The sequence below is a fragment of the Dreissena polymorpha genome, chromosome 1 (genome assembly GCF_020536995.1).
Source record: "Dreissena polymorpha isolate Duluth1 chromosome 1, UMN_Dpol_1.0, whole genome shotgun sequence".
NCBI classification, from domain to species: domain Eukaryota; kingdom Metazoa; phylum Mollusca; class Bivalvia; order Myida; family Dreissenidae; genus Dreissena; species Dreissena polymorpha.
In genome coordinates this window covers 71,279,303-71,306,099 of record NC_068355.1, presented here as the reverse complement: position 1 = coordinate 71,306,099, position 26,797 = coordinate 71,279,303, and the positions used below count along the sequence as shown (strand labels likewise).

Genomic DNA, 26,797 nt, shown 5'->3' with positions numbered 1-26,797 from the left:
TCTGAGTGGTAAATGGTGAATTATTAAAAATCTTGTACATTAGATAATGCTCAACAAACAATGAAATGAAAGAATGAAAGTGTCACCAGTGGTAAATTAAGCTCCCACACCTGGTTAATTAAGCTCCCACACCTGGTTGATTTTATTGTTTAAAGGAGTCTCTTATAAACGAAAAGGCATTCTAGGCGGAGAGTGTTGTCCCAGATTTGTATTACTCCTGGTGCTGCCAGTGTTACCTTGAGCTCCTCCACCTGATTGACCACGTGAAACATCAGCTTCTCTCCCATGTACTTCATGCCATAGGGACCTATCAGCTCTGCAAGGGCTCGCAACTCTGTAATGCACAATGGAGGCCCTTAGTTTGCAGATTTGTCATTATTTGCTCTTTTTAACAGTTTTTCAATCTCATCACCTAATGCACATGCTTATGCCAGTAACTTACAAATGCCTACTTGAGGCAGGTAGAGTGCAGGTCTTCCACTGCCTATTGCAACTATACTAAAAGGCAGAAATCATGGCTACAGGTCTTAGCTATTTTGATGCTTAATGGTTGCAAATATGTAAATAATCACAGCAATTGGTCTGACAAAAGTTATATTTTCCTCCTTTTTGGAAAACTGGGTTGAATGCATGTGCATAAAGTGTCATCCCTAATTAGCTTGTGAAGTCCACACATGCTAATCAGGGACTACACTTTCTGTAGCTTGTGAAGTCCGCACATGCTAATCAGGGACTACACTTTCTGTAGCTTGTGAAGTCCACACATGCTAATCAGGGACTACACTTTCTGTAGCTTGTGAAGTCCGCACATGCTAATCAGGGACTACACTTTCTGTAGCTTGTGAAGTCCACACATGCTAATCAGGGACTACACTTTCTGTAGCTTGTGAAGTCCGCACATGCTAATCAGGGACTACACTTTCTGTAGCTTGTGAAGTCCGCACATGCTAATCAGGGACTACACTTTCTGTAGCTTGTGAAGTCCGCACATGCTAATCAGGGACTACACTTTCTGAAGCTTGTGAAGTCCACACATGCTAATCAGGGACTACACTTTCTGTAGCTTGTGAAGTCCACACATGCTAATCAGGGACTACACTTTCTGTAGCTTGTGAAGTCCACACATGCTAATCAGGGACTACACTTTCTGTAGCTTGTGAAGTCCACACATGCTAATCAGGGACTACACTTTCTGTAGCTTGTGAAGTCCGCACATGCTAATCAGGGACTACACTTTCTGTAGCTTGTGAAGTCCACACATGCTAATCAGGGACTACACTTTCTGTAGCTTGTGAAGTCCACACATGCTAATCAGGGACTACACTTTCTGTAGCTTGTGAAGTCCGCACATGCTAATCAGGGACTACACTTTCTGTAGCTTGTGAAGTCCGCACATGCTAATCAGGGACTACACTTTCTGTAGCTTGTGAAGTCCGCACATGCTAATCAGGGACTACACTTTCTGTAGCTTGTGAAGTCCGCACATGCTAATCAGGGACTACACTTTCTGTAGCTTGTGAAGTCCACACATGCTAATCAGGGACTACACTTTCTGTAGCTTGTGAAGTCCACACATGCTTATCAGGGACTACACTTTCTGTAGCTTGTGAAGTCCGCACATGCTAATCAGGGACTACACTTTCTGTAGCTTGTGAAGTCCACACATGCTAATCAGGGACTACACTTTCTGTAGCTTGTGAAGTCCACACATGCTAATCAGGGACTACACTTTCTGTAGCTTGTGAAGTCCACACATGCTAATCAGGGACTACACTTTCTGTAGCTTGTGAAGTCCACACATGCTAATCAGGGACTACACTTTCTGTAGCTTGTGAAGTCCACACATGCTAATCAGGGACTACACTTTCTGTAGCTTGTGAAGTCCACACATGCTAATCAGGGACTACACTTTCTGTAGCTTGTGAAGTCCACACATGCTAATCAGGGACTACACTTTCTGTAGCTTGTGAAGTCCGCACATGCTAATCAGGGACTACACTTTCTGTAGCTTGTGAAGTCCACACATGCTTATCAGGGACTACACTTTCTGTAGCTTGTGAAGTCCGCACATGCTAATCAGGGACTACACTTTCTGTAGCTTGTGAAGTCCACACATTCTAATCAGGGACTACACTTTCTGTAGCTTGTGAAGTCCACACATGCTAATCAGGGACTACACTTTCTGTAGCTTGTGAAGTCCACACATGCTAATCAGGGACTACACTTTCTGTAGCTTGTGAAGTCCACACATGCTAATCAGGGACTACACTTTCTGTAGCTTGTGAAGTCCACACATGCTAATCAGGGACTACACTTTCTGTAGCTTGTGAAGTCCGCACATGCTAATCAGGGACTACACTTTCTGTAGCTTGTGAAGTCCACACATGCTAATCAGGGACTACACTTTCTGTAGCTTGTTAAGTCCGCACATGCTAATCAGGGACTACACTTTCTGTAGCTTGTGAAGTCCACACATGCTAATCAGGGACTACACTTTCTGTAGCTTGTGAAGTCCACACATGCTAATCAGGGACTACACTTTCTGTAGCTTGTGAAGTCCACACATGCTAATCAGGGACTACACTTTCTGTAGCTTGTGAAGTCCACACATGCTAATCAGGGACTACACTTTCTGTAGCTTGTGAAGTCCACACATGCTAATCAGGGACTACACTTTCTGTAGCTTGTGAAGTCCGCACATGCTAATCAGGGACTACACTTTCTGTAGCTTGTGAAGTCCACACATGCTAATCAGGGACTACACTTTCTGCTTTTTTGGATTATTTGTTAAAAGGAAGTCTCTTCAAAATGAAAATCTACGTGTCCTCCCTGATTCACTTGTGCAGACTTCAAAGGCTAATCTGGGATGACACTTTAAGCACCTGCATTAAACCCGTTTTCTTAGAGCAATACTTGTGTTTAACAAAGTCCCACCTGTCAGGTCAGCATACTCCTCGGCAGCAAAGGGCACCTGCTGTCCCTCTGTCTGCAGACTAACAAACGCCTTCTGGCACGGCGAGTAGATGATCTGACCCACGTTACAGGTCACACGACGCATCAACACCTCGAGATACCTGTGCAAACATTTACGCTTGTAATGCAAGTTTAGATGTTTTAGACAAGAGAGGGGAGGCCCAATCGAGCCAAACAGAGACCCTTGCGAGGAAATTATAAACAAGTGTTATCTGGGCCTTGTTAGGAAATAATTGCAATTTGTAGCATTTCGTGAAGTTTCTTATTTGTCCATTGTGGAACTTTTTGAAGAATACCTGCTCAGAACAAAATTGTGTTCAGGTGAGCTAAAAGCTGGCCTAATTAAAATGATCTTATTCATAAGCTTTAAATGTCATCCGGTATATATCCTGTTAATGAAGTCTGCGGAAGCCGATCAGACACAATACTATCTAAAGCAATTGTATTTTTTGTATTTCAGGAGTCACTTCTAACAATATATCAACATTGTTGGAAAAAGCTATAATTCATATAAAACTAAGGATCTAACAACTCTATCATGACACATTCATACAGAAAATGATTTGCTTGTTTTACTCAACATGATTTAAAAATCTGATTTAAAATATATGACACTAAATAGGTTAAACAATAATACATTGTTGAAAACAACAAATAAAAGCTCTGTAAAATGTTTGTTAAGCAAAAGATGTGTTTGTCAGAAACACAATGCCCCCTTCTGCGCCGCTTAAAAGCCATATATTTGACCTTGAAGGATGACCTTGACCATTCACCTTTCAAAATGTGCAGCTCCATGAGATACACATGCATGCTAGATATCAAGTTGCTATTTTCAGTATTGCAAAAGTTATGACCAATGCTAAAGTTTTTGGACTGACGGACAGTCCGACTGACTGACCGACGGAGAGACAGACAAGACAGACGGATGAACTGACAGACAATTAAACAAGGGCTGTTTGTAACACATGCATGCCCCCCCCATATGGGCTGTCAGTTGTAGTGGCAGCCATTGTGTGAATACGTTTTTGTCACTGTGACCTTGACCTTTGATCTAGTGACCTGAAAATCAATAGGGTCATCTGCCAGTCATGATCAATGTACCTATGAAGTTTCATGATCCTAGGCCTAATTATTCTTGTGTTATCATCAGAAAACCATTTTACTGTTTTGAGTCACTGTGACCTTGACCTTTGACCAAGTGACCTGAAAATCAATAGGAGTCATCTGCCAGTCATGATCAATGTACCTATGAAGTTTCATGATCCTAGGCGTAAGCATTCTTGAGTTATCATCCGGAAACCATTTTACTGTTTTGAGTCACTGTGACCTTGACCTTTGACCTAGTGACCTGAAAATTAATAGGGGTCATCTGCCAGTCATGATCAATGCACCTATGAAGTTTCATGATCCTAGGCGTAAGCATTCTTGAGTTATCATCCGGAAACCATTTTACTGTTTCAAGTCACTGTGACCTTGACCTTTGACCTAGTGACCTGAAAATCAATAGGGGTCATTTGTCAGTCATGATCAATGTACCTATGAAGTTTCATGATGCTTAAGCATTCTTGAGTTATCATCCGGAAACCATCTGGTGGACAGACCGCAGACGGACGGACGGACCGACTGACATTTGCAAAACAATATACCCCCTCTTCTAAGAAGGGGGGCATAAAAACTATATGCCACCCTTTGGGAGAACAAGAGCACCGCCTTGCGGGTGCAGACCGCTCATCTATTTTCTTTTTAAAGGTGAAGGGACTCTCATTTTCAATCACAAAGGAGGGAGGAGTGGAGTGAAGAGGGGTGTATAGTGTGGGGTTGTGGACATTTATTACATTATCTTCCAAAAAAGCGAAAAAAAAAAAAATCGGGGGGGGGGGGGGGGGGGGTTTTGGGTGCGATGGTTGGACGGTATTTCAAACATAACCGTTTAAAAAAAAAAATGGGGGGGGGGGGTATAGTGTGAGGGTGTGGTGATAATTTGTGAGATGATCTTAAAAAAAAAAAAAAAAAAAAAATTAAAAAAAAAATTGGGGGTGGGGGGTGGGGTGGGGGTGGGTGGGGGGTGGGGTGGGGTATAGTGTGAGGGTGTGGTGGTCATTTGTGAGATGATCTTAAAAAAAAAAAAAAAAAAAAAAAAAAAAAATTAGGGGGGGGGGGGGGGAGGGGGGAGGGGGGGGGAGGGGGGGGAGGGCATGGGGGATGGTTTGGGTGAAATCTATTGTGGTATGTCAGGTAAGAGTAGTTTCATCAAAGTATCAATCAAATCTAATCATAAATAAAGAAGTTATGGCAATTTTAGCAAAATTTAATAATTTGACCTTGAGAGTCAAGGTCATTCAAAGGTCAAAGTAAAATTCAAGTTGCCAGGTACAGTAACCTCATGATAGCATGTAAGTATTTGAAGTTTGAAAGCAATAGCCTTGATACTTCGAGTGGATCGAAACACAAAATTTAACCATATATTAAAAGTTACTAAGTCAAAAAAGGGCCATAATTCCGTAACAATGACAACCAGAGTTATGCAACTTGTCCTTTTACTGTACCCTTATGATAGTTTGTGAGTGTTCCAAGTATGAAAGCAATATCTATGATACTTTAGGGGTAAAGTGGACCAAAACATAAATCTTAACCAAATTTTCAATTTTCTAAGTATAAAGGGCCCATAATTCCGTCCAAATGCCAGTCAGAGTTACATAACTTTGCCTGCACCGTCCCCTTATGATAGTTCATAAATCTTGCAAGTATGAAAGCAATAGCTTTGATACTGTAGGAATAAAGTGGACCTAAACACAAAACTTAATCAAATTTTCAATTTTCTAAGTATAAAAAGGGCACATAATTCTGTCAAAATGCCAGTCAGAGTTACATTACTTTGCCTGCACAGTCCCCTTATGATAGTTAGTAAGTGTTGCAAGTATGAAAGCAATAGCTTTGATGCTTAAGGAATAAAATGGACCTAAACACAAAACTTAACCAAAATTGTCAATTTTCTAAGTATAAAAAGGGCACATAATTCTGTCAAAATGCATGCCAGAGTTATCTAACTTTGCCTGCCCAGTCCCCTCATGATAGTAAGTAAGTGTACCAAGTTTGAATGCAATAGCATTGATACTTACTGAGAAAAGTGGAACTAAACGCAAAACTTAACCAAAATTTTCAATTTTTTAAGTATAAAAAGGGCACATAATTCTGTCAAAATGCACGCCAGAGTTATCTAACTTTGCCTGCCCAGTCCCCTCATGATAGTAAGTAAGTGTACCAAGTTTGAATGCAATAGCATTGATACTTTCTGAGAAAAGTGGACCTAAACGCAAAACTTAACCGGACGCCGACGCCAACGCCAACGTCGACGCCGACGCCAAGGTGATGACAATAGCTCATAATTTTTTTTCAAAAAATAGATGAGCTAATAAAAACTAAATTGTGCATCCCACCAAATTAGTAACATCTCCATTTCACCCAACAGATAGAAACATCTCCATTTCACCCAACAGGTTTTACATGACGACAAAGTTTTTCCTGACACTGACCAGTTGGCATAGTTGGTGGTGATGGTCTTCTCCCCACTAAAGCTGTCCAGGGGCTGCGTCTGTTGTGGTAACACATTGTTGAACACCCGGGCAATGTCAATGTGAACTGTGCAGATAGATTGTGAAAGAAGCCATAGTTACATTCATGAAATCGTCAATGTGTTTTTTGCTTGAATATAGACATAGAAATATACAGTGCAAGTTCAATGTGAACAGTGAAGGTAATAATAAACAGTAAACAAGGGCTGTTTGTTAAACATGTATACCCCCCATATGGTCTGGCAGTTGTAGTGGCAGCCATTGTGTGAATACGGTTTTTGTCACTGTGACCTTTACCTTTGACCTAGTGACCTGAAAATCAATAGGGGTCATCTGCCAGTGATGATCAATGTACCTATAAAGTTTCATGGTCCTAGGCTTAATTATGCTTGAGTTATCATCAGGAAACCATTTTACTGTTTTGAGTCACTGTAACCTTGACCTTTGACCTAGTGACCTGAAAATTAATAGGGGTCATCTGCCAGTCATGATCAATGTACCTATGAAGTTTCATGATCCTAGGCGTAAGCATTCTTGAGTTATCATCCGGAAACATTTTACTGTTTAAGTCAATGTGACCTTGACCTTTGACCTAGTAACCTGAAAATCAATAAGGGTAATCTGCCAGTCAAGATAAATGTTCATATGAAGTTTCATGATCCTAAGCCTTAGCATTCTTGAGTTATCATCCGGAAACCATTTTACTGTTTCAAGTCACTGTGACCTTGACCTTTGACCTAGTGACCTGAAAATCAATAGGGGTCATCTGCCAGTTATGATCAATGTACCTATGAAGTTTCATGATTCTAGGCGTAAGCAGTCTTGAGTTATCATTTGGAAACCATATAACTGTTTCGAGTCACTGTGACCTTGACCTTTGACCTAGTGACATGAAAATCAATAGGGGTCATCTGCCAGTCATGATCAATGTACCTATGAAGTTTCATGATCCTAGGCGTAAGCATTCTTCAGTTATCATCCGGAAACCATTTTACTATTTCAAGTCACTTTGACCTTGACCTTTGACCTAAAGACCTGAAAATCAATAGGGGTCATCTGCCAGTCATGATCAATCTACCAATGAAGTTCATGAACCTAAGCCTTAGCATTCTTGAGTTATCATCCGGAAACCATTTAACTATTTCGAGTTACTGCGACCTTGACCTTTGACCGAGTGACCTGAAAATCAATAGGGTTCATCTGCCAGTCATGATCAATCTACCTATGAAGTTTCATGATCCTAGGCCTAAGCGTTCTTCAGTTATCATCAGGAAACCATTTTACTATTTCGAGTCAGTGACCTTGACCTTTGACCTAGTGACCTGAAAATCAATATGGGTTATCTGCCAGTCATGATCAATGTACCTATAAAGTTTCATGATCCTACCCTAAGCCTAAGCGTTCTTGAGTTATCATCCGGAAACCATCTGCTGGATGGACGGATAGACGGACCGACAGACGGACCGACCTGAGCAAAACAATATACCCTCTCTTCTTTGAAGGGGGACATAATAATAGAAAGGACAATATCCAATGCAAATTCTTTACAAAAGAAGACATACTCAGTAATAGAAAGAGCAATGAGCATTCCAAATAAAGATTTTTACCTGCTGAAATCATTATACTGTTAGATGAATTGTTTGAAGAGTTCCATCCTATAACAATGATGGTCACAAAAATAAGTGGGCTGCTTTTTAATGCTAGCTGACTTCCACCTATTAGAGGGTCTGCCACTAAATGCTATAGGTTAACCCCCCATGTAAGGTAAGGTTCTACCCAATGATATTAGGTTGCCAATCAATGCCAATAGATTTCAACAACAGGCATAACAGATTTACAATAAATGTTAGTGACTTTGTGTCCAATTTGTATTGGTTTATAAAAAGGCTGGTGAATTTGTACTAAATTTGATCAAATTTCCTCTAAAAAAGTGAGTTTTCACCCAATAATGCATGAGTGGAATCCGAAGCCTCCACCCACCATAGTTCTCAATGGACTGTAGCACACTCATTATGGCCTTGACACTGTACAGCAGTTCTGAAGGCTTAGCAATCTCATTGGTCTCCGGATTGTACATCATCATACCCACCAACGCCCTGCAAGCACGCCACAAACATGTAACCTTCAACCTTTCAACATACCCACCAACGCCCTCCAAGCACGCCACAAACATGTAACCTTCAACCTTTCAACTGAACACTTTATTGAATGTGAAGCATTGCACACACAGGGCATGCTCACTATATGGATGTTAAAGGATTGCTGATACAAACTGTATACAATACACGCATGATACAACTATTCAAAGCTCTCTAACCCCTCTAGGTTTTGAGAATGGATAAGTAAGATCTTTCTAAAATGTTCATGAGCAGTCAACACTTATTTAAAAAAAATCATTTTCACAATTAGGAATTTTTATGTAAAACACACAGCTTACACTTAAAAGTATAAAGAAATAATTGACATGCAGAACTATTGACTGATATAACAATTTTTGTCAAGTAGGTAATGTGGCATAAATCACCACTGATCATATTTTATTAGAAGTCAGATCAGGAAAACCTTTTTTTGCTTAATATTACGCTTATTTTTTAAAGTACAATCATTAATTTTACAACACACACATTTAACATCTGTAAACAGCAATATTGCATGCAGTCAATGTCTTCTTTGATCATAATCTGTTATAGGCTTTTGTTTAAAAATGAATGATGTTGAGGACTTTCTTTTCAGGACTGCATTTCTATAAGTATGTGTATCAGAATATAACTAGAGCTTTGTCACAGATGTGACGAATACCCCCACATGCCGCATGGACACAGAATATTTTGCTTAAATGTTGTCTTCACAAAAAAACAGCGGGCACCATGCTCAATGTTTTAAACTCACCAAGTGACCTCGTGACCTAGTTATTGACCCGGCATGACCCGTATTCAAACTTGACCTAGACATCATCTAGATACAACTTCTAACCAAGTTTGGTGAAGATCAGATGAAAACTACTTGAATTAGAGAGCAGACAACCATGCTCAATATTTAAAACACACTAAGTGACCCCGTGACCTAGTATTTGACCTGCCATGACCCATGTTCGAATTTGGCCTAGACATCATCTAGATACAACTTCTGACCAAGTTTTGTGAAGCTCGCATGAAAACTACTTGAATTTAAGAGTGGACACCATGCTTAATGTTTAAAACGCACTAAGTGACCCCTGGACCTAGTTTTTGACTCAGCATGACCCATATTCGAACTTGACCTAGACATCATCTAGATACAACATCTGACCAAGTTTGGTGAAGATCGGATGAAAACAACTTGAATAAGAGAGCAGACACTTAATACAGACCGACAGACAAGCTCACTCCTATATACCCCCCTAAACTTTGTTTGTGGGGGTATAATTAACACATTACCAGCATCATGCGAAAATAGAACTTATGCCATATGCAGCAAGTGGAGCTCCAGACCACTCTGTTAAGGAGCAACCTGTCTGCTATACGGTTAAGTAAGGTTTGGTGGTGTCATTAGTGGACAGAGCAGCTCCTTAGAAGGCTGAACAAATGCACAGGAGCTCCCCTGGCTGCATATCGCTTAAGACCACTTTCCACATGACATGGATACAAATAAAACTCCTCGATCTGTGGCTTAAACAACACAAACAAATGAACAATCAACTAGAACACTTAATCATTGGATTTTGAAATGAGAACAACACTTTGACCAATATCAACTACATGTATACATGACCCACTTGTTATATTGAAATCCAATTTATTTTTAGATAGTACATGGAACAGTGCAATATACTGACTTTATTCTTCTTGTTCTTTGAAGCAAATGATTGTAATTATAGAATACCACATACATTTATTTCATATCTGACCTGATAAGTCAATATCACAAGACACTGAGTATGTCCATTTATCATTGTTAACTTCAAATGTTGAAGCAAATGCAACAATAAGCCAGATGAAAAAAAAAATCTCATATCTTTTTTGTTGGGTATTACATGGTTAGAAGTTCAAAACACAGATTTAAGCATGACAATTGTGCATTCTATTTCTGTTAGCTAAATTATAGAATACTTGCAGTGTTAACAAGTTGTATTACAGATTTTAAGATGACAAGTGTAGACCGATAGTCAGAACAGAAATTGAGATCATAAGGTGGCATGATTGCATAACTATGGAAAACAAGAAACCGTCGGAGACGGGTGTTGCTCCCCAAATGTTTTTTTGTCACAATATTGCACTATATATTCAGATAAAAGGAAACGTCTTGAGGGAACAGTAGTAGGGGGGACAATAATTTTTTTATAGAATTTTTTTTTCAAAGGGCCATAACTCTGTGAAAAATCATCCGCCCAGAACCCGCTGATAATATGCACATCTCCTCTTGGTAGTGAAGCTTCCCATAAAGTTTCATTGAATTCTGGTCATTAGTTGCTGAGAAATAGTCCAGACCAAAAGTGCATGGACGGACACACAGATGGACAGACAAAGCGGCGACTTTATGCTCCCCCCAAAATAAATTTTGGGGGAGCATAAAAACGAATGTACAAAGTCTAATAATACACATCAGTAAAAAGTTGTAAAATACAATTCAATATTTCTGAAGTTAAGAACCAACATACATTTCTTCCATATTTACATATATCATATGATAAAGACAGAGCATACATAAGAAGTTGGAATATTCACTTTTTATTTTCAAACAGCAAGCTCTTGAGAACAATTTTTTTCGTGTAAGACACTTACAAAAGAAGGACACTATTGTAAAGTGTGTTAAATTTACATAATATATAGTGAAACAAATATATTTCATATATTAAAGACTAAACAAGACTATTGCCCAGCAATATAAGTCCCCTACCGGCTCCACCATTGTCAGAAATTCCATATTTTTTTTATACATTTGTTGCCATAGCAACCAGAATTTTTGACGTAGGAACAAAATGAAATGACGTGCATAATGTCCATATTGCCATCTATCCATGTTTCAAGTTTCATGAAAAAATATAAAGAACTTTAAAAGTTATCGCAGGATCCAGAAAACCACCATTTTCATCAGTATTTCTAGTCTATTTGTTGCCATAGCAACCAGAATTTATGATAAAAGTTATCGCAGGACCCAGAAAAGTATGACGGACATACTGACGGCGGACAGACTGACAGACGGAGTGCAAACCATAAGTCCCCTCCGGTTAAACCAGTAGGAGACTAATAAAATTAATCATGTTTACTGTCAAAGAAGACAGCACATTGCGACAATTGTTAATTAAATTGTGAGCTATATATAGCTTCAATCTGACTGTTTCCCTCAAAATCATTTATATATACCAAAAGATACTTAACATTCACAACAATTATCACATGAAGGATGTCATATTAACACAAGCATTGCTATCTGAAGGTAAAGGTCAACTGCCCATGCAAACAAAAATTACTATCCTGTAGCTATGGTGACAAGAGCAAGCAAACTTACTGATCCTTAAACACATCTTTGAATGTGAACATTCTTAAACAGAAATGGGCATGGTCAATACAAATGTGGAACATACATATTTCAGTATTTGTTATGACTTATTTGGGGCAAATATTCGACGCCATTCCATTCCTCCAAACGTATTTATTTCCGCCTTTAATGACAATAAATCTCTCTTCTTTTTTGCAATAAAATTTTAGAACAAAACTTGACCTAGTCGCATTTTTTTATTTCTTGCCCCAGCATTTTTACTCAAACTAATATTGAGTGTAATATTATTAAGTATAGTAGCATAGTATTTGATAACACTTCTTAACAAAGTTAAATATTTACATGTTAACCAACTAAAATAAAAATCACTTTCATCTTTAAATTCCCTATCTGAAGGGCTCTGCCAACTTTATCGAAAAGGTGAAAAAACACACAATGTATAATGTACATTATGACAATTTCACTGTTCTTCTCCATATCATATTAATAAATGATAGATGTACAACTAGACAAACAAAATAACTTTGATAAATATTTCGAGATAACCTTATGAAGAAACACTCCAAAAAAAGCATTAATAACATTTTATATAAATTTCAGTATTTTTTTTATAAAGAACGTAAAAACAACTACCTCAGACTATTTAAAGAAAATTAACAATAAAATATGTGATCCTTCCAGAAACATACCAGCCATTTGATTTTAAGTTTCAGGGCTTCCCCTGACTGTGTTCATTGACTTACTTGTTGAATCTTGTCTCAAGCTGCTGATGAAAGAACTCTCGCGGCACAAAACCATGTTCCCATACGCTAATCACATTCACATAGTTGATGGCCCAGCACAGCTCTGTCAGGGCCATGTGCAACTTGTCCATCCTAAACAATATTGCAATGGTCATGATAACATACTAGCACAGTATTGCAACAATGGGTCTTATGCCACATGCTGCAAAGATAGCTTCAGACCCACGCAGTCTGGTTGGTCAATAGCTATCATGTCTGCTGTAAAGTAATGCAAGGTATCATAATCTCAATAGGGGACAGGGGGTTCTGGAGTTACCCTGACCGCAGTCTGGTTGGTCAATAGCTATCATGTCTGCTGTAAAGTAATGCAAGGTATCATAATCTCAATAGGGGACAGGGGGTTCTGGAGTTACCCTGACCGCAGTCTGGTTGGTCAATAGCTATCATGTCAGCTGTAAAGTAATGCAAGGTTTCATAATCTCATTAGGGGACAGGGGGTTCTGGAGTTACCCTGACCGCAGTCTGGTTGACAATAGCTATCACGTCTGCTGTAAAGTAATGCAAGGTTTCATAATCTCATTAGGGGACAGGGAGTTCTGGAGTTACCCTGACCGCAGTCTGGTTGGTCAATAGCTATCAGTGTCTGCTGTAAAGTAATGCAAGGTATCATAATCTCAATAGGGGACAGGGGGTTCTGGAGTTACCCTGACCGCTATATGGTTGGTCAATAGCTATCATGTCGGCTGTAAAGTAATGCAAGGTTTCATAATCTCATTAGGGGACAGGGGGTTCTGGAGTTACCCTGACCGCAGTCTGGTTGGTCAATAGCTATCATGTCTGCTGTAAAGTAATGCAAGGTTTCATAATCTCATTAGGGGACAGGGGGTTCAGGAGTTACCCTGACCGCATATTATATATGACCCATGTTTGTATTACATGATTGTAACAGTATGAGCATACTGACTAACATGAGAACTGGAAGGAAGGACAGAACATTGAAAGGTCCAATTGCTTTGAGGTTTCATGGGGACAAATGTTCTAACCAAATATATTGTTTACCATGCAGTGCCAAAAGACCATCACAAAACAGCGACAAAAACAGGATGTGCTAAGACAGTACTATATTTATGATTCCATTACCTGCTGAAGTTCTCACGGTTCTTGCGCGCACTCTCCTGCCCTGGTTTCGGAGTCTCAGTTGCTTCTCCCCCCTTTTTCTTGTCTTTGCCACTTTGCCTCTTCTTTGGCACAGAGTGCTTAGGCAGCAGCTAGAATAAAGACAATGACAGACTGCAAACTTTTTAAACAACAAGATGTGTTTGTGAAACACAATGTCCCCCTATATGACGTTTGACCTTGTAGGATGACCTTGACCCTTCACCACTCAAAATGTGCAGCGCCTTGAGATACATACGCATTTCAAATATAAAATTGCTAGCTTCAATATTGCAGAAGTGACATTACATGCGCAATTTTGACCCATATATTTGACCTTGAAGGATGACCTTGACTTTGACCTTTCACCACTCAAAATGTGCAGCTCCATGAGATACACATGCATGCCAAATATCAAGTTGCTATCTTCAATATTGCAAAAGTATTCATAAAATAAGCCATTTGGGCCACATATATTTGACCTCTGACCTTGAAGGATGACCTTGACCTTTCACCACTCAAAATGTGCAGCTCCATGAGATACACATGCATGCCAAATATCAAGTTGCTATCTTCAATATTGCTAAAGTGTTCATAAAATATGCAATTTGGGCCACATATATTTGACCTCTGACCTTGACCTTTCACCACTCATAATGTGCAGCTCCATGAGATACACATGCATGCCAAATATCAAGTTGCTATCTTCAATATTGCAAAAGTATTCATAAAATGAGCGATTCTGGCCACATATATTTGACCTCTGACCTTGAAGGATGACCTTGACCTTTCACCACTCAAAATGTGCAGCTTCATGAGATACACAAGCATGCCAAATATGAAGTTCCTATCCTCAATATAGCAAAAGTTATTGCAAAATGTTAAAGTTGGCGCAAACCAACCAACCAACCAACAGACCAACCAACAGACAGGGCAAAAACAATATGTCCCCCACTACTATAGTGGGGGTCATAAAAACTGTTATGTGTCAATACCAAAGTCACAAGACTAGCGCCAATGTCAAATGGTCAGTACCAAAGTCACAAGGTCACTAACAAGGTCAAAAGGCCAGGACCAAGGGTTCAATGTAAGAACTAAGGTAACAAGGTCAGTGCCAAGGTCGCAAGGCTAGTGTCAAGGTAACAAGGCTAGTACCAAGGTAACAAGGTCAATACGAAGGCCACAAAGTCAGTACAAAGATAACTAGGTCATTACCAAAATTACAAGGCGTTATTACCTGGTAGTTGAGCTGGCAATGTTCCTCACAGATGGCAGTGATGACCTGGTTAACCTCCTCGGCCATATCCTTCAGGAACCAGTGGGCGTATTGTACACTGGTGGTGCCAATAGAGTGACGCTGAAATGTCACATAAGTCATGGAGAAAATCCAATGCATTACAGACTTATTTTAATGTTAGTCTTCCATTTTTTGGAACTTGTTAGCTGCACCAAGGTAAAATCTAAATAGTCCTATTTTTACCAATATTTCTGATATGAACACAAAGGTATTACTTAAATATTGGGAATGATAACAATCAAATAGATACTCTAATAGTTCCAATTCTCTGGTGGGTTATAACTTTTGTTGAGTACACATTTAGCAGATCTATAATTGGTTGTTTTCAAATATTAGACTACAGGCCTGATGCTAGCATATTTTTTATTTGTAACTATCAATGGACATATCTTTTAAATACATTATCAAAAGCCTTTTTGAAATATCGGTTTACACTTCACAGTTTTTATTTAATACATAGACTTTATCACTGGAATCCTCTTAAAACTATTTTCCAGTGTGTTCACTCTACTGACCTGTGCGAAGGTTAACCACTACTAAGTACCAGTGTGTTCACTCTACTGACCTGTGCGAAGGTTAACCACTACTAAGTACCAGTGTGTTCACTCTACTGACCTGTGCGAAGGTTAACCACTACTAAGTACCAGTGTGTTCACTCTACTGACCTGTGCGAAGGTTAACCACTACTAAGTACCAGTGTGTTCACTCTACTGACCTGTGCGAAGGTTAACCACTACTAAGTACCAGTGTGTTCACTCTACTGACCTGTGCGAAGGTTAACCACTACTAAATACATGCCTATCCACTCAGAAACTTTGCAGAATGTGTTCAACAAATAAAAGGCCACTATATGATGTTAAATTCTCGGATTTTTTCATGATTTTCTTCTCAGACCAAATCTGATGATTTTTTATCAAATGTGTTTAAACATTCCAAGCTTAATCAGAAGGAATGGTGTTTGCAGAATTCTTTTTTTTCTGAGCCAAATCGCGCCTTCTAGCCTTGTTGGCATCTGTTGATTTTTTATAATACAAATATATGATAATTTACTGCATTCTTATTTACAAAGACTATTTATTTCTAAGGTTATTTTCACTCTTCGTTCCTTTTTTTCCTCCCTATTTATTGGACAATCAAATGATTTATTTTGTAAATTTTTTAGATTTCCAAAAATATGTGTCTGCTTAGAAATCTTCCCATTTTGTGCTCAAATTTCCTCTAAGTATTTCATTGATCAGTTTGTACCTCCTCTGGACAGAGAGGATGTGTGGCGTTCATAAAGTGGCTACAGATCATCGGGAACACAACACAGAAGCGATGCTGAGCTGGAAACTCCATACATTGCTTGAACTGGTTCTCAAACAGGGTAGTGTAGAAGCTGAAAACAGAAGAGAATTGCCACTACATCATGTCTCTGCAATAAATATGTATATTTGACACATATTCTTTATTTACTGAGCTCTAGACGACGATTGACAAGTTCAGGATGTAAGCATTTAATATCTTAAAGTTCTGTGCACAATTTCTCTCCTTTAATGTTTTGCACACAAAATATACATAATCACAAACAATCTTTCTGAAATGTTTTTTGTTACTGTTATCAAAATAATCCTTTTTACTTATTATGTCCTCATATATTTTTTTTAAATATCATATTCAACTTTCCCATAATAAACATAACGATTGGTACTGTACATTGAATCCTTTGCCACAAATTTAATGTATCGCTTTTTCCCCCAAATATTTCCCTGTACAAAAAAACACAGCTGATACCAGTAGATGGAGAGGTCAGAAACTTGGTTGATGACCTCGTCAAGGTCATCCACCATCTTGGTGTGGAACACAATGGTGTTCAGGTGCTTGGCCAGGTCCTGGTGGTCCTTCAGTATGAGTGCGGCGCGACTCACGCTTGTGTAGGCCTAAGAGGTTACAAAACACCATGTCACACACAGTATGCTGTCATACAAACATTTTTTAACAAAATCTAAGCACTTTTCAAGAAAATGAGATCAAACATAATTATACTTAGCTAGGAAAGTTTATATTTTATACAGTGATGACATTAAAATTTCTGAATTTGTTTTAACATTGAAATCATATAGGGTCTCTAAGAAGCTTGCCTGCAATCTGAACCAGTCCAATCGCAGGCCACGAAAATCAAACATCTCATTCTCTTCCACTGAAATCAATAGTTAATGAATATGTTTAGTTTTTTTGAAGCTAAACATCTATTTCTCAAACAATGGATACCATTTTTACCAGAGATCAGATTTCACCGCATTTTAAAACAAGACTATTGCCAAGCAATATATGTCCCCTACCGGCTCCACCATTGTCAGAAATATATATATATGTTTTTATTTTTTATTTGTTTCCATAGCAACCAGAATTATTGACGTGGGAACAAAATGAAATAATGTGCATAATGCCATATTGCCATCTATCCATGTTTCAAGTTTCATGAACAAATATTAAATACTTTTAAAGTTAGCGCAGGATCCAGAAAAGTGTGACAGACTCACGGACTGACTGACTTACTGACGGACACACAGAGCGCAAACCATAAGTCCCCTCCGGTGAAACCGATTGGGGAAATAAACAACTGACATCATGTTTTGCAGTAACAAAACAACAAAACAATCAGAATCATTATGTTTCAAACTGATCAATGACCATACATATTACATTGAGATAAAACCCCAACATTTTATATTAGACTATCAAGTCTCAAATTATAATATCACAGTAAACCATAACCATGCAATTCCACAATAAAGTATGACCGAAGGTATTGCAGACAATCATGTAGTTTAACAAAAGACTCAGACTCACCAAATACAGAAATGCTTCTAAAATCTTAAACAACTCAAATTCTGCTGATGTCAGTGTGAACTAAACATACCACAGTAAAGCAATATTACCCCATTTATGCCTAGCGTCTAGATAAAAGGCCTTGGCAAACAGCGTAGACCCAGATGAGACGACGCATAATGCGGCGTCTCATCTGGGTCTTTGCTGTTTGCTTAAAGGAATTTCTGTAAGAAAAATTCTAAACAGAGAAATAAATATACTAGACATCCCTAATTTTGGAAATAAATTGATACAATTTAGAAGGATGGGAGAGTCCACTAGGCATAAATGGGTTAAGTCTGTATACCAGTCACAGCTATACCCACCTTGTTTTACAGTGAGTGCTGATATAGCAGTAGAGAAGGAGGTCAGGATAATGGACTCGTCCTCCGGACACATGTTCAGATTCTGAAAGGAGCAAACACACTTTTAGCATAATCTTAAAACACTGGTTTAAAACTGGTTTAAATAAATGTTTGATCTTTGATGTGGTAATACACAAAGTATTATTTAAAAAAGTTAGGACTATAAATCTACATTGAGCACGATGATTAATACTTGACGCAAGTCATGCAAAAATGGACCATAGTGACCAGCCTAGATTTAATCCCACAGTCTCATAAGGAGCTACCCTATATGTGACCAGACTAGATTCAAACCCACAGTCTCATAAGGAGCTACCCTATATGTGACCAGACTAGATTCAAACCCACAGTCTCATTAGGAGCTACCCTATATGTGACCAGACTATATTCAAACCCACAGTCTCATTAGGAGCTACCCTATATGTGACCAGACTAGATTCAAACCCACAGTCTCATTAGGAGCTACCCTATATATGACCAGACTAGATTCAAACCCACAGTCTCATTAGGAGCTACCCTATATGTGACCAGCCTAGATTCAAACCCATAAGACAGACTGCACAGTGACTACCTGACCCATAGACAGACTGTACCGTGACAACCTGACCCATAGACAGACTGCACAGTGACCCATAGACAGACTGCACAGTGACTACCTGACCCATAGACAGACTGCACAGTGACTACCTGACCCATAGACAGACTGTACCGTGACTACCTGACCCATAGACAGACTGCACAGTGACTACCTGACCCTTGCACAGTGACTACCTGACCAATAGACAGACTGTACAGTGACTACCTGACCCATAGACAGACTGCACAGTGACTACCTGACCCATAGACAGACTGCACAGTGACTACCTGACCCATAGACAGACTGTCCCGTGACTACCTGACCCATAGACAGACTGCACAGTGACTACCTGACCCATAGACAGACTAAACATTGACTACCTAACCCATAGACAGACTAAACAGTGACTACCTGACCCATAGACAGACTTACAGTGACTACCTGACCCATAGACAGACTGCACAGTGACTACATGACCCATAGACAGACTACACAGTGACTACCTGACCCATAGACAGACTAAACAGTGACTTCTTGACCCATTGACAGACTAAACAGTGACTACCTGACCCATGGACAGACTAAACAGCGACTTCCTGACCCATAGACAGACTGCACAGTGACTACCTGACCCATAGACAGACTGCACAGTTACTATCTGACCCATAGACAGACTAAACAGTGACTTCTTGACCCACAGACAGACTAACCAGTGACTATCTGACCCATGGACAGACTAAACAGTGACTTCCCTGACCCATAGACAGACTGCATAGTGACTACCTGACCCATAGACAGACTGCACAGTGACTACCTGACCCATAGACAGACTGCACAGTGACTACCTGACCCAAAGACATACAAATCAGTGACTTCTTGACCCATAGACAGACTGTACAGTGACTACCTGACCCATGGACAGACTAAACAGTGACTTCCTGACCCATAGACAGACTGCAGAGTGACTACCTGACCCATAGACAGACTGCACAGTGACTACCTGACCCGAAGACAGACTGCACAGTGACTACCTGACCCATAGACAGACTGCACAGTGACTACCTGACCCTATAGACTGCACAGTGACTACCTGTATGAGTTGGTTCAGCAGGACCGCATCATATCCTGACAAGTACTGCACATAGTAACGCTGCATCACCTGGTGGTACTTCTTTACAATACCTGGAGTCAATTGGCATTAACAGTTTTAGGCTAGTCACAAAGTTACCCCTTGGTTGAGGCAATATTATATTCAACATAATAATAAATAAAACATAATAAAATAAATAATTCAAGCAAAGGAGAATATGCATAATAAATTCAAAATAGATCTTGAATTGTTGTGAGAAACTTCAAACAATATTTGGAATCCCAAATGAAATAATAATATTTACAAATTATATCATTTACCATGCTCAACTGTTAAATCTTTATTTGATGAGGACAACAGGTATTGAACATAAGATTTTTCCAGATAAATCTCTACCTTTTTCAGATTTTACCTTTTAGTTCCTCTATGTAAAATAATAATTCTGGAATTTGTCTGAAAAAAAAGAAAGAATAAAAGCCATTGTTCAGTACACATAAGAATAATAGATGTTACTATTACAAATCATTATATTTAATCAAACAAATTACTTTAAAAGAAAATATTTTGGACATCTGGATGCAACCTACCGGTAAGTCTTCCCATTATCAGAAGGGGCAATAACATGATAGTAAAGATGGCGACGCCCATGATGACACAGTTATTTTTTTGCTGATTTATTACTATAATATAAACGCTAGCAATCTTCCTGTGGTTATGGCAGCATTTAAAACATTAAAGGGGCCTTTTCACAGATTTTGGCATATTTTGAAGATTGTCATTAAATGCTTTATATTGATAAATGTAAACATTGGATCTTAAAAGCTCCAGTAAAAAAATCAAGAATAAAATTTAAAAAAGCAAAAAAAAGTAGCCATTACCAGGGCTCGAACCAGTGACCCCCGGAGTCCTGGAGTTAGTCTGAAGTTAAATCGCTTTAGCCCTCTCGGCTATTCCGCCGGGTATACGCAGTTTGTGTATTTTATACCTTATGTAAGCAATCTTCGTAGTTTCGTAAATTTAATCGACAACAACAGAACTCTCCAAATTATTCAATCGTTTCGCTTTGCAAAGCTTAATAATTTTTAGGTTTGCAAATCGTCAAAAGATACATATAATGGCTATATTGGACTATGGTAAATGTTTAGTTATATTGTTTCCTCACAAATATCATAACTAAAACGAAAATTTGCGATTCTGAAACAACTTTTTTTAAATTCGTAAATTTACCAAACCGTGAAAAGATCCCTTTAAAACAATTTATAAAGGGTATGAAATGGTGAAAAATACCTGCCTCGAAATGGCCTTTGCCATCATATAATTACATTTTCGGAGTATAATATTCCGAAATATTTAACTGTAAATTTTGATTGGCATTAAAAATCTAAACCATATATCAAACAGCAAAAAAACATTGAAATTCAATCAAAAAAATATTCTGAACTATTAAAAAAATATTTTAGTTTGTATTGAAAAAAATACGTGACAAGATACGAATTAGTAAATTCAGACAAAGAAAGACGACAATAGGTTTTCCACAGACCTATCCATGAAGTCCTCTTGGTTCATCTTGATGTTGTGACGCTTGCTGGGTGGGTTCTGGAAGTGTCTCAGCAGCCAATGAACCTCATTCTGGGCCATGGTCAGTGCCTGAAGTACATATAGGGCCTTGGGTCCCAGCAGCCCAGGCTGGTCAGTGTATATCAGCGACAGCTCCTTTAGAGCTGTACGCAGGAACTTCCTTCGCTCTTTGTGCAGATCAGGACTGTGGAATTAGAACATGAGTATATGATCAGACATAATAATGAAATCAAAATGAGCATTGCAGTCTTCCTAGAACACAAGTATATACTGATCAGCTTTTTTGGCAATCAAAGGACAAACAAGAGTAATTTGTAAGACATGAATTACCCTGAAAAGCAAGTCATCAACATATGCAAGAGGTAAAGCAATTTTCCATACATATATTTAACATTGCATTACCCTTTGACATTGACTTTTTGTCTCTAAATTGCTAACAGTACATCTTCTCTATTAAAGACTTGACATAAATTGATATGATCAAGCTATTGTATGGAAACAGTTTGCAAGTTACAAGCTGTTGTGGCCTCTTGATGGTTGACCTCAAAACAAAATGAATTCTCTGTTTCCTCCAAAGTAACCAGCATACCAACATTGATGATCAAGTGGTTGAAGCATTCCCAAGATATACTTCAAAGACATTATGGTCTATCAGGGATCCCAGCTTTTTTGTATGAATAAAATTCCCTGATTTTTCCCTGACTTTTCCCTCATGGGAAATAAAAATTCCATGATCATCATTTGACCTATTTCTTGTTTGAGACATCCTAAATAAATAGCAGTTGCAGACTAATACTAGTGTACTAATAGTACACTAAGCTACATGTATACTACAAAGCCACCATAGCCATGCAGAGGAATCGATTTGCTGTTTTAATTGTATGGACTTTTGGATACAAGTCAGGAAAGTCTGACCAAACCAAATTCCCTGATTTTTCCCCGATTTAAGGAACTTTTCCCAAATTCCCTGATATTTCCCTGACTGGAAAAAGTGAAAGACTTTTTCCAGGTTTTCCCTGATTTCCAGGTTGGCTGGGAACCCTGTCTATAAAGTAAACAGTTTACTTGATGCAACAACCCCTGCTACATTGATTTTTTCACCTCACAATCAATAGGATTATTCCTTCCCACTCCAGTAACCTGTACACTTGGATGAACTAAGGTGAAAACCTTTTTAAGATATCTTCTGGAAACTATATGGTCTATTTATATTATTTTTTAAGTTACAGTCCCATGCGACTTCTAACCAGTCAGTTTGAGTCTTCCTTGGGGCTCAAGTACCGGTAAGCAACAGATCAATTTGAATGAAAGTAGGTCAAAGCTTCCTCAACATGTCGAGCACAAGCAATTGTATGTTACAAGCCCCAGTGACCTTGGATATGTTGACCTCAATATCAAAAGGTTTTTTCCTTTCGCTTTCCTCCCATGTATTCTGCATACAATCTTACATATTTATTGGGTAAAAGCAATGATAAATATCGTGAAGAAACCAAATGGTCCATAAGTGACACATCTGCGGACTGACCAAACATCTGGCAGACCAACAGGTGTGAAACAATATATTCCAATTTTTTATGAGGATCATAATTCAGTACTAGTTTAGAATTATTGTACATGTAGTAACTGAACTGAATCTCAGTTTTATTTTAATATCAAATAAATTCATGATAGAGCCACATTTAAATTGTTAACATTATACATAAAACAAGCATTCAAATGTTTGAATTCAGATTTCAACACAAATATCAACATTATTCAATAAATCTACATAATTAACAATCTGAGTGGATTTACTAAATATTTTTCGTGTACATATTGAAGTAAGCAATCCTTCATCCCGTACACCATTTATGTTAGTGATTTTTACTATATGTTAGTCTAAAAACCAAAAGCACCTACAAGTAAATAGCTAAGTAGTCAAGAATAAAAAGCCACTTCCATCATCAAAAACATCAATAGCTGACAATAATTTCAGAAACAAATTTTTTCTACACATCAGTATTAAAGTGATATTATGGGCAATTTTTCACTGTTGAATTGAGCTGAAAAGAATTAACAGGTCAAAAGAATTAGTTAAAATATGGTGACTGATCAATTATCTACAACTCATCTTGCTACCAGTTGTTTATAAAAAAATATATATTATTTTCGATATTTTACATGACTCACCCAGTCCTCAAAGCCGAAATGATCCGTAAAACAAAATTGTGTCTTTGTGTCGTATGAACGAATCTGCATGAAAACTACATTTAGACTCACATCATACATCGAATCATTTCTGCCGTCAGTTGTCAAAACGAAAGAACGGTTGATATTCAAATGGATTATTTTTCTCTTTACGGGATATTGTTGTATATGTTGATGCTGCATTGACAAATTTAAATGTATATGAAGTGAAAACACCAAAAATAAACAACGGTTACGATAGACACCTATTTACTGTTAGATGCCCATAATATCACTTTAAGTAACCAAAATTAACAACATTCAAGCCAGTATGGTATTTATGGTGTAACCTGTTCAACCAGCAACGATGAACAAGAATATAGCAGGTTTTTGCTAAATTAAGTAAAAACAAATCCATTTGTGAAAGTTCTATTTTTTATATGACAATAAACAGACAAAACATATATAATCTAACAAAACCAACAAATATTATTTTAATTTTTTGCTTTTCAAACGTTAATTTTCATTTTTCAAGGGTTTTGTTGGAGAATTAACAAGAGCTGTCAGCTCGACTATTCGAGTGCTTGACGGTATAACGTAAGCCATCATAGGTAAAATGTTCATATTCAATAAGGTCAAGGTAATATAGTCATATTCTAAGTGGAAGAGGACCATACCCGGTAATTGAAACATATTGATCGTTTATGTTTTAAAGAAGTTGTACTTTATAGACGATTCTGAGTTCAGGTATATTTTCCACAATCTATTGAACATTTGTAAAGACATAAAACAAACTAATAAGATTTGTTTTCCAGTCTGAAAGTAATAGCTATGATACTTAAGGAGTAAAATGGACCAAAACACAAAACTTAACCAAATGTTCAATTATCTAAGTATAAAAGGGGCCATAATTCTGTCAAAATGCCAGTCAGAGTAACATAACTTTGCCTGCACAGTCCCCTTATAATAGTTAGTAAGTGTTGCAAACTTGTATAAAAGCAATAGCTTTGATACTTTAGGAATAAACACAAAACATAACCAAATGTTAAATTTTCTATGTGAAAAAAAAGGCCATAATTCTTCCAAATACTTGACACAGTTGTCTGCTCTTGTTTATAGATTGGGGTCATGTTGGTCAATAAGTATGCAAAATATGAAAGCAATATGTCAAGGGACATATACAATATTTGAGGTGGTACGCAAACTTTAACATAGAATTACCAATAAAATGCATATTGTAAGTGAAAAAAGGGCCACAATTTTTACAAAATGCTTGATACAGTTGTCTGCTCTTGTTTATAGATTGGAGTCATGTTGGTAAAGAAGTATGCAAAATATAAAAGCAACATGTCAACGGACATAGAAAATATTTGAGATGGTACACAAACTTCAACATAGAATTACCAATAATATGCATTTTCTAAGTGAAAAAAAAGGCCATAAGTCTTACAAAGTGATTGATACAGTTGTCTGTTCTTGTTTATAGATTGGGGTCATGTTGGCAAAGAAGTATGCAAAATATAAAAAGAATATGTCAAAATAATTGAGGTGGTACGCAAACTTTTACATTTTAATGTGCACGCTAACGCTAATGCTCACGCTAACGCCGGGGTGAGTAGGATAGCTCCACTATATATCTTTCATATATAATGGTCGAGCTAAAAACATATCATAATAATGATGTCATATCACAAAATGTGATTGAGGAAAAGTTGGTATGATATGTTGTACTGAAAAAGATCATTACATTGAATGTAATTAATTGCAGTAGAGCACAATTCTGAGGAAAGAAACTTGTGACTAGCACACAACACAGAGTGTACGTTGACAATGACCACTAGAATCTCTTGCATGTACTTACAGGAAACTGAAATGTTTACAAAGAGTACTACCAAAATTAAAAGAAGTATTCAACAAAGAATATTTATAAAAAGACACAGAAATGATGTATATCAAACAAGATTGAGATAAAGCACTTGTTTTTATAACAGCCTCTTGGATGTAGAAATTGTATCATGTTTTGCACTTTTGTTCTGATATATTTTTATCTATAAAGACAGTGTTCATTTGTATGTTGCACACCAGGTAAACAAGCACAAATGTGAACTTTTGGAATCAAAAGTAAATTCAGCAATATTTACAATATTTTACACAAAATTATTGACATTAACATACAAAGCATGTACACACATATTTATATATATATATATATATATATATATATATATATATATATATATATATATATATATATATATATATATGAGCCGTTCCATGACAAACCTGCATTAGTGACATCAGTGATGACGTTGGGAAAATCCCATTTATTATTACATCGTCACATGCGAGTTTACACAGTGCATTTACGCGGAGCTTAAATTATTTTTGATTTACGGAGTGGTTTTTAGTGTTATTTCTGTTCTGTTGGATATAAATGGAGTTGGAGATAGAGGTAAACTTATGAACTTATTAAATAATTTTATTTTATATAGATCTATTTATATAAACACCGATATTGATGCAAAATTCAGTGTGACAAAGTGACCATCATAACAATGGTGCCCATTTGTATGAAAACATAGGTTTAAATCCGATCGCAATTTATGTGATGAATTCTTTACAAAACAAGGTCTCAAAAATAATAAACAGCATTGACATGTTTAATATGCAATAATTTAACCACAATTCAATTGTTATTGACCTTATTTATATTGAAAGAAGCAAATTAATCTTCGTCTCACGTTGAACTGCTTGAAACAATTGCAAAGTTGACTGTTGTATATTGAAATGTCCTTTTTAATATGTTTGCGGTATTAAATTTTTTCTTTAAAATGAATCGTAAATTACATATTTGTTTTTGTAAAATGAACGACAGAGGTTTGAAATATGTTACTTGTAGTAAAATGATTCTACTTCATTTCTTTATCTTATTGTGTGAGGCGCATAACACGTC

At 37.6% G+C, this 26,797-nt stretch overlaps 1 protein-coding gene across 7 annotated transcripts in view; it reads right to left on the bottom strand.

Annotated features, from left to right (window-relative positions):
* Window positions 1-26,797, bottom strand: part of LOC127834515 (membrane-associated protein Hem-like) — a 142,574-nt gene that overhangs the window by 35,807 nt on the left and 79,970 nt on the right. For 4 of the 7 annotated variants that reach the window (XM_052360432.1, XM_052360392.1, XM_052360403.1 and 1 more), the window contains exons 11-25: window positions 21,641-21,862; window positions 20,513-20,553; window positions 20,101-20,192; window positions 18,395-18,476; window positions 17,339-17,397; window positions 16,992-17,137; window positions 16,464-16,596; window positions 15,159-15,278; window positions 13,907-14,034; window positions 12,767-12,898; window positions 12,033-12,065; window positions 8,526-8,641; window positions 6,507-6,612; window positions 2,935-3,074; window positions 237-334 (exon numbers count right to left, since the gene is read on the bottom strand). In XM_052360432.1, coding sequence (XP_052216392.1) covers window positions 237-334; window positions 2,935-3,074; window positions 6,507-6,612; window positions 8,526-8,641; window positions 12,033-12,065; window positions 12,767-12,898; window positions 13,907-14,034; window positions 15,159-15,278; window positions 16,464-16,596; window positions 16,992-17,137; window positions 17,339-17,397; window positions 18,395-18,476; window positions 20,101-20,192; window positions 20,513-20,553; window positions 21,641-21,862 — 1,648 coding nt within the window. The remainder of the gene's footprint in view (window positions 1-236; window positions 335-2,934; window positions 3,075-6,506; window positions 6,613-8,525; window positions 8,642-12,032; window positions 12,066-12,766; window positions 12,899-13,906; window positions 14,035-15,158; window positions 15,279-16,463; window positions 16,597-16,991; window positions 17,138-17,338; window positions 17,398-18,394; window positions 18,477-20,100; window positions 20,193-20,512; window positions 20,554-21,640; window positions 21,863-26,797) is intronic. The other 3 variants (XM_052360419.1, XM_052360426.1, XM_052360441.1) reach the window with 1 other exon arrangement.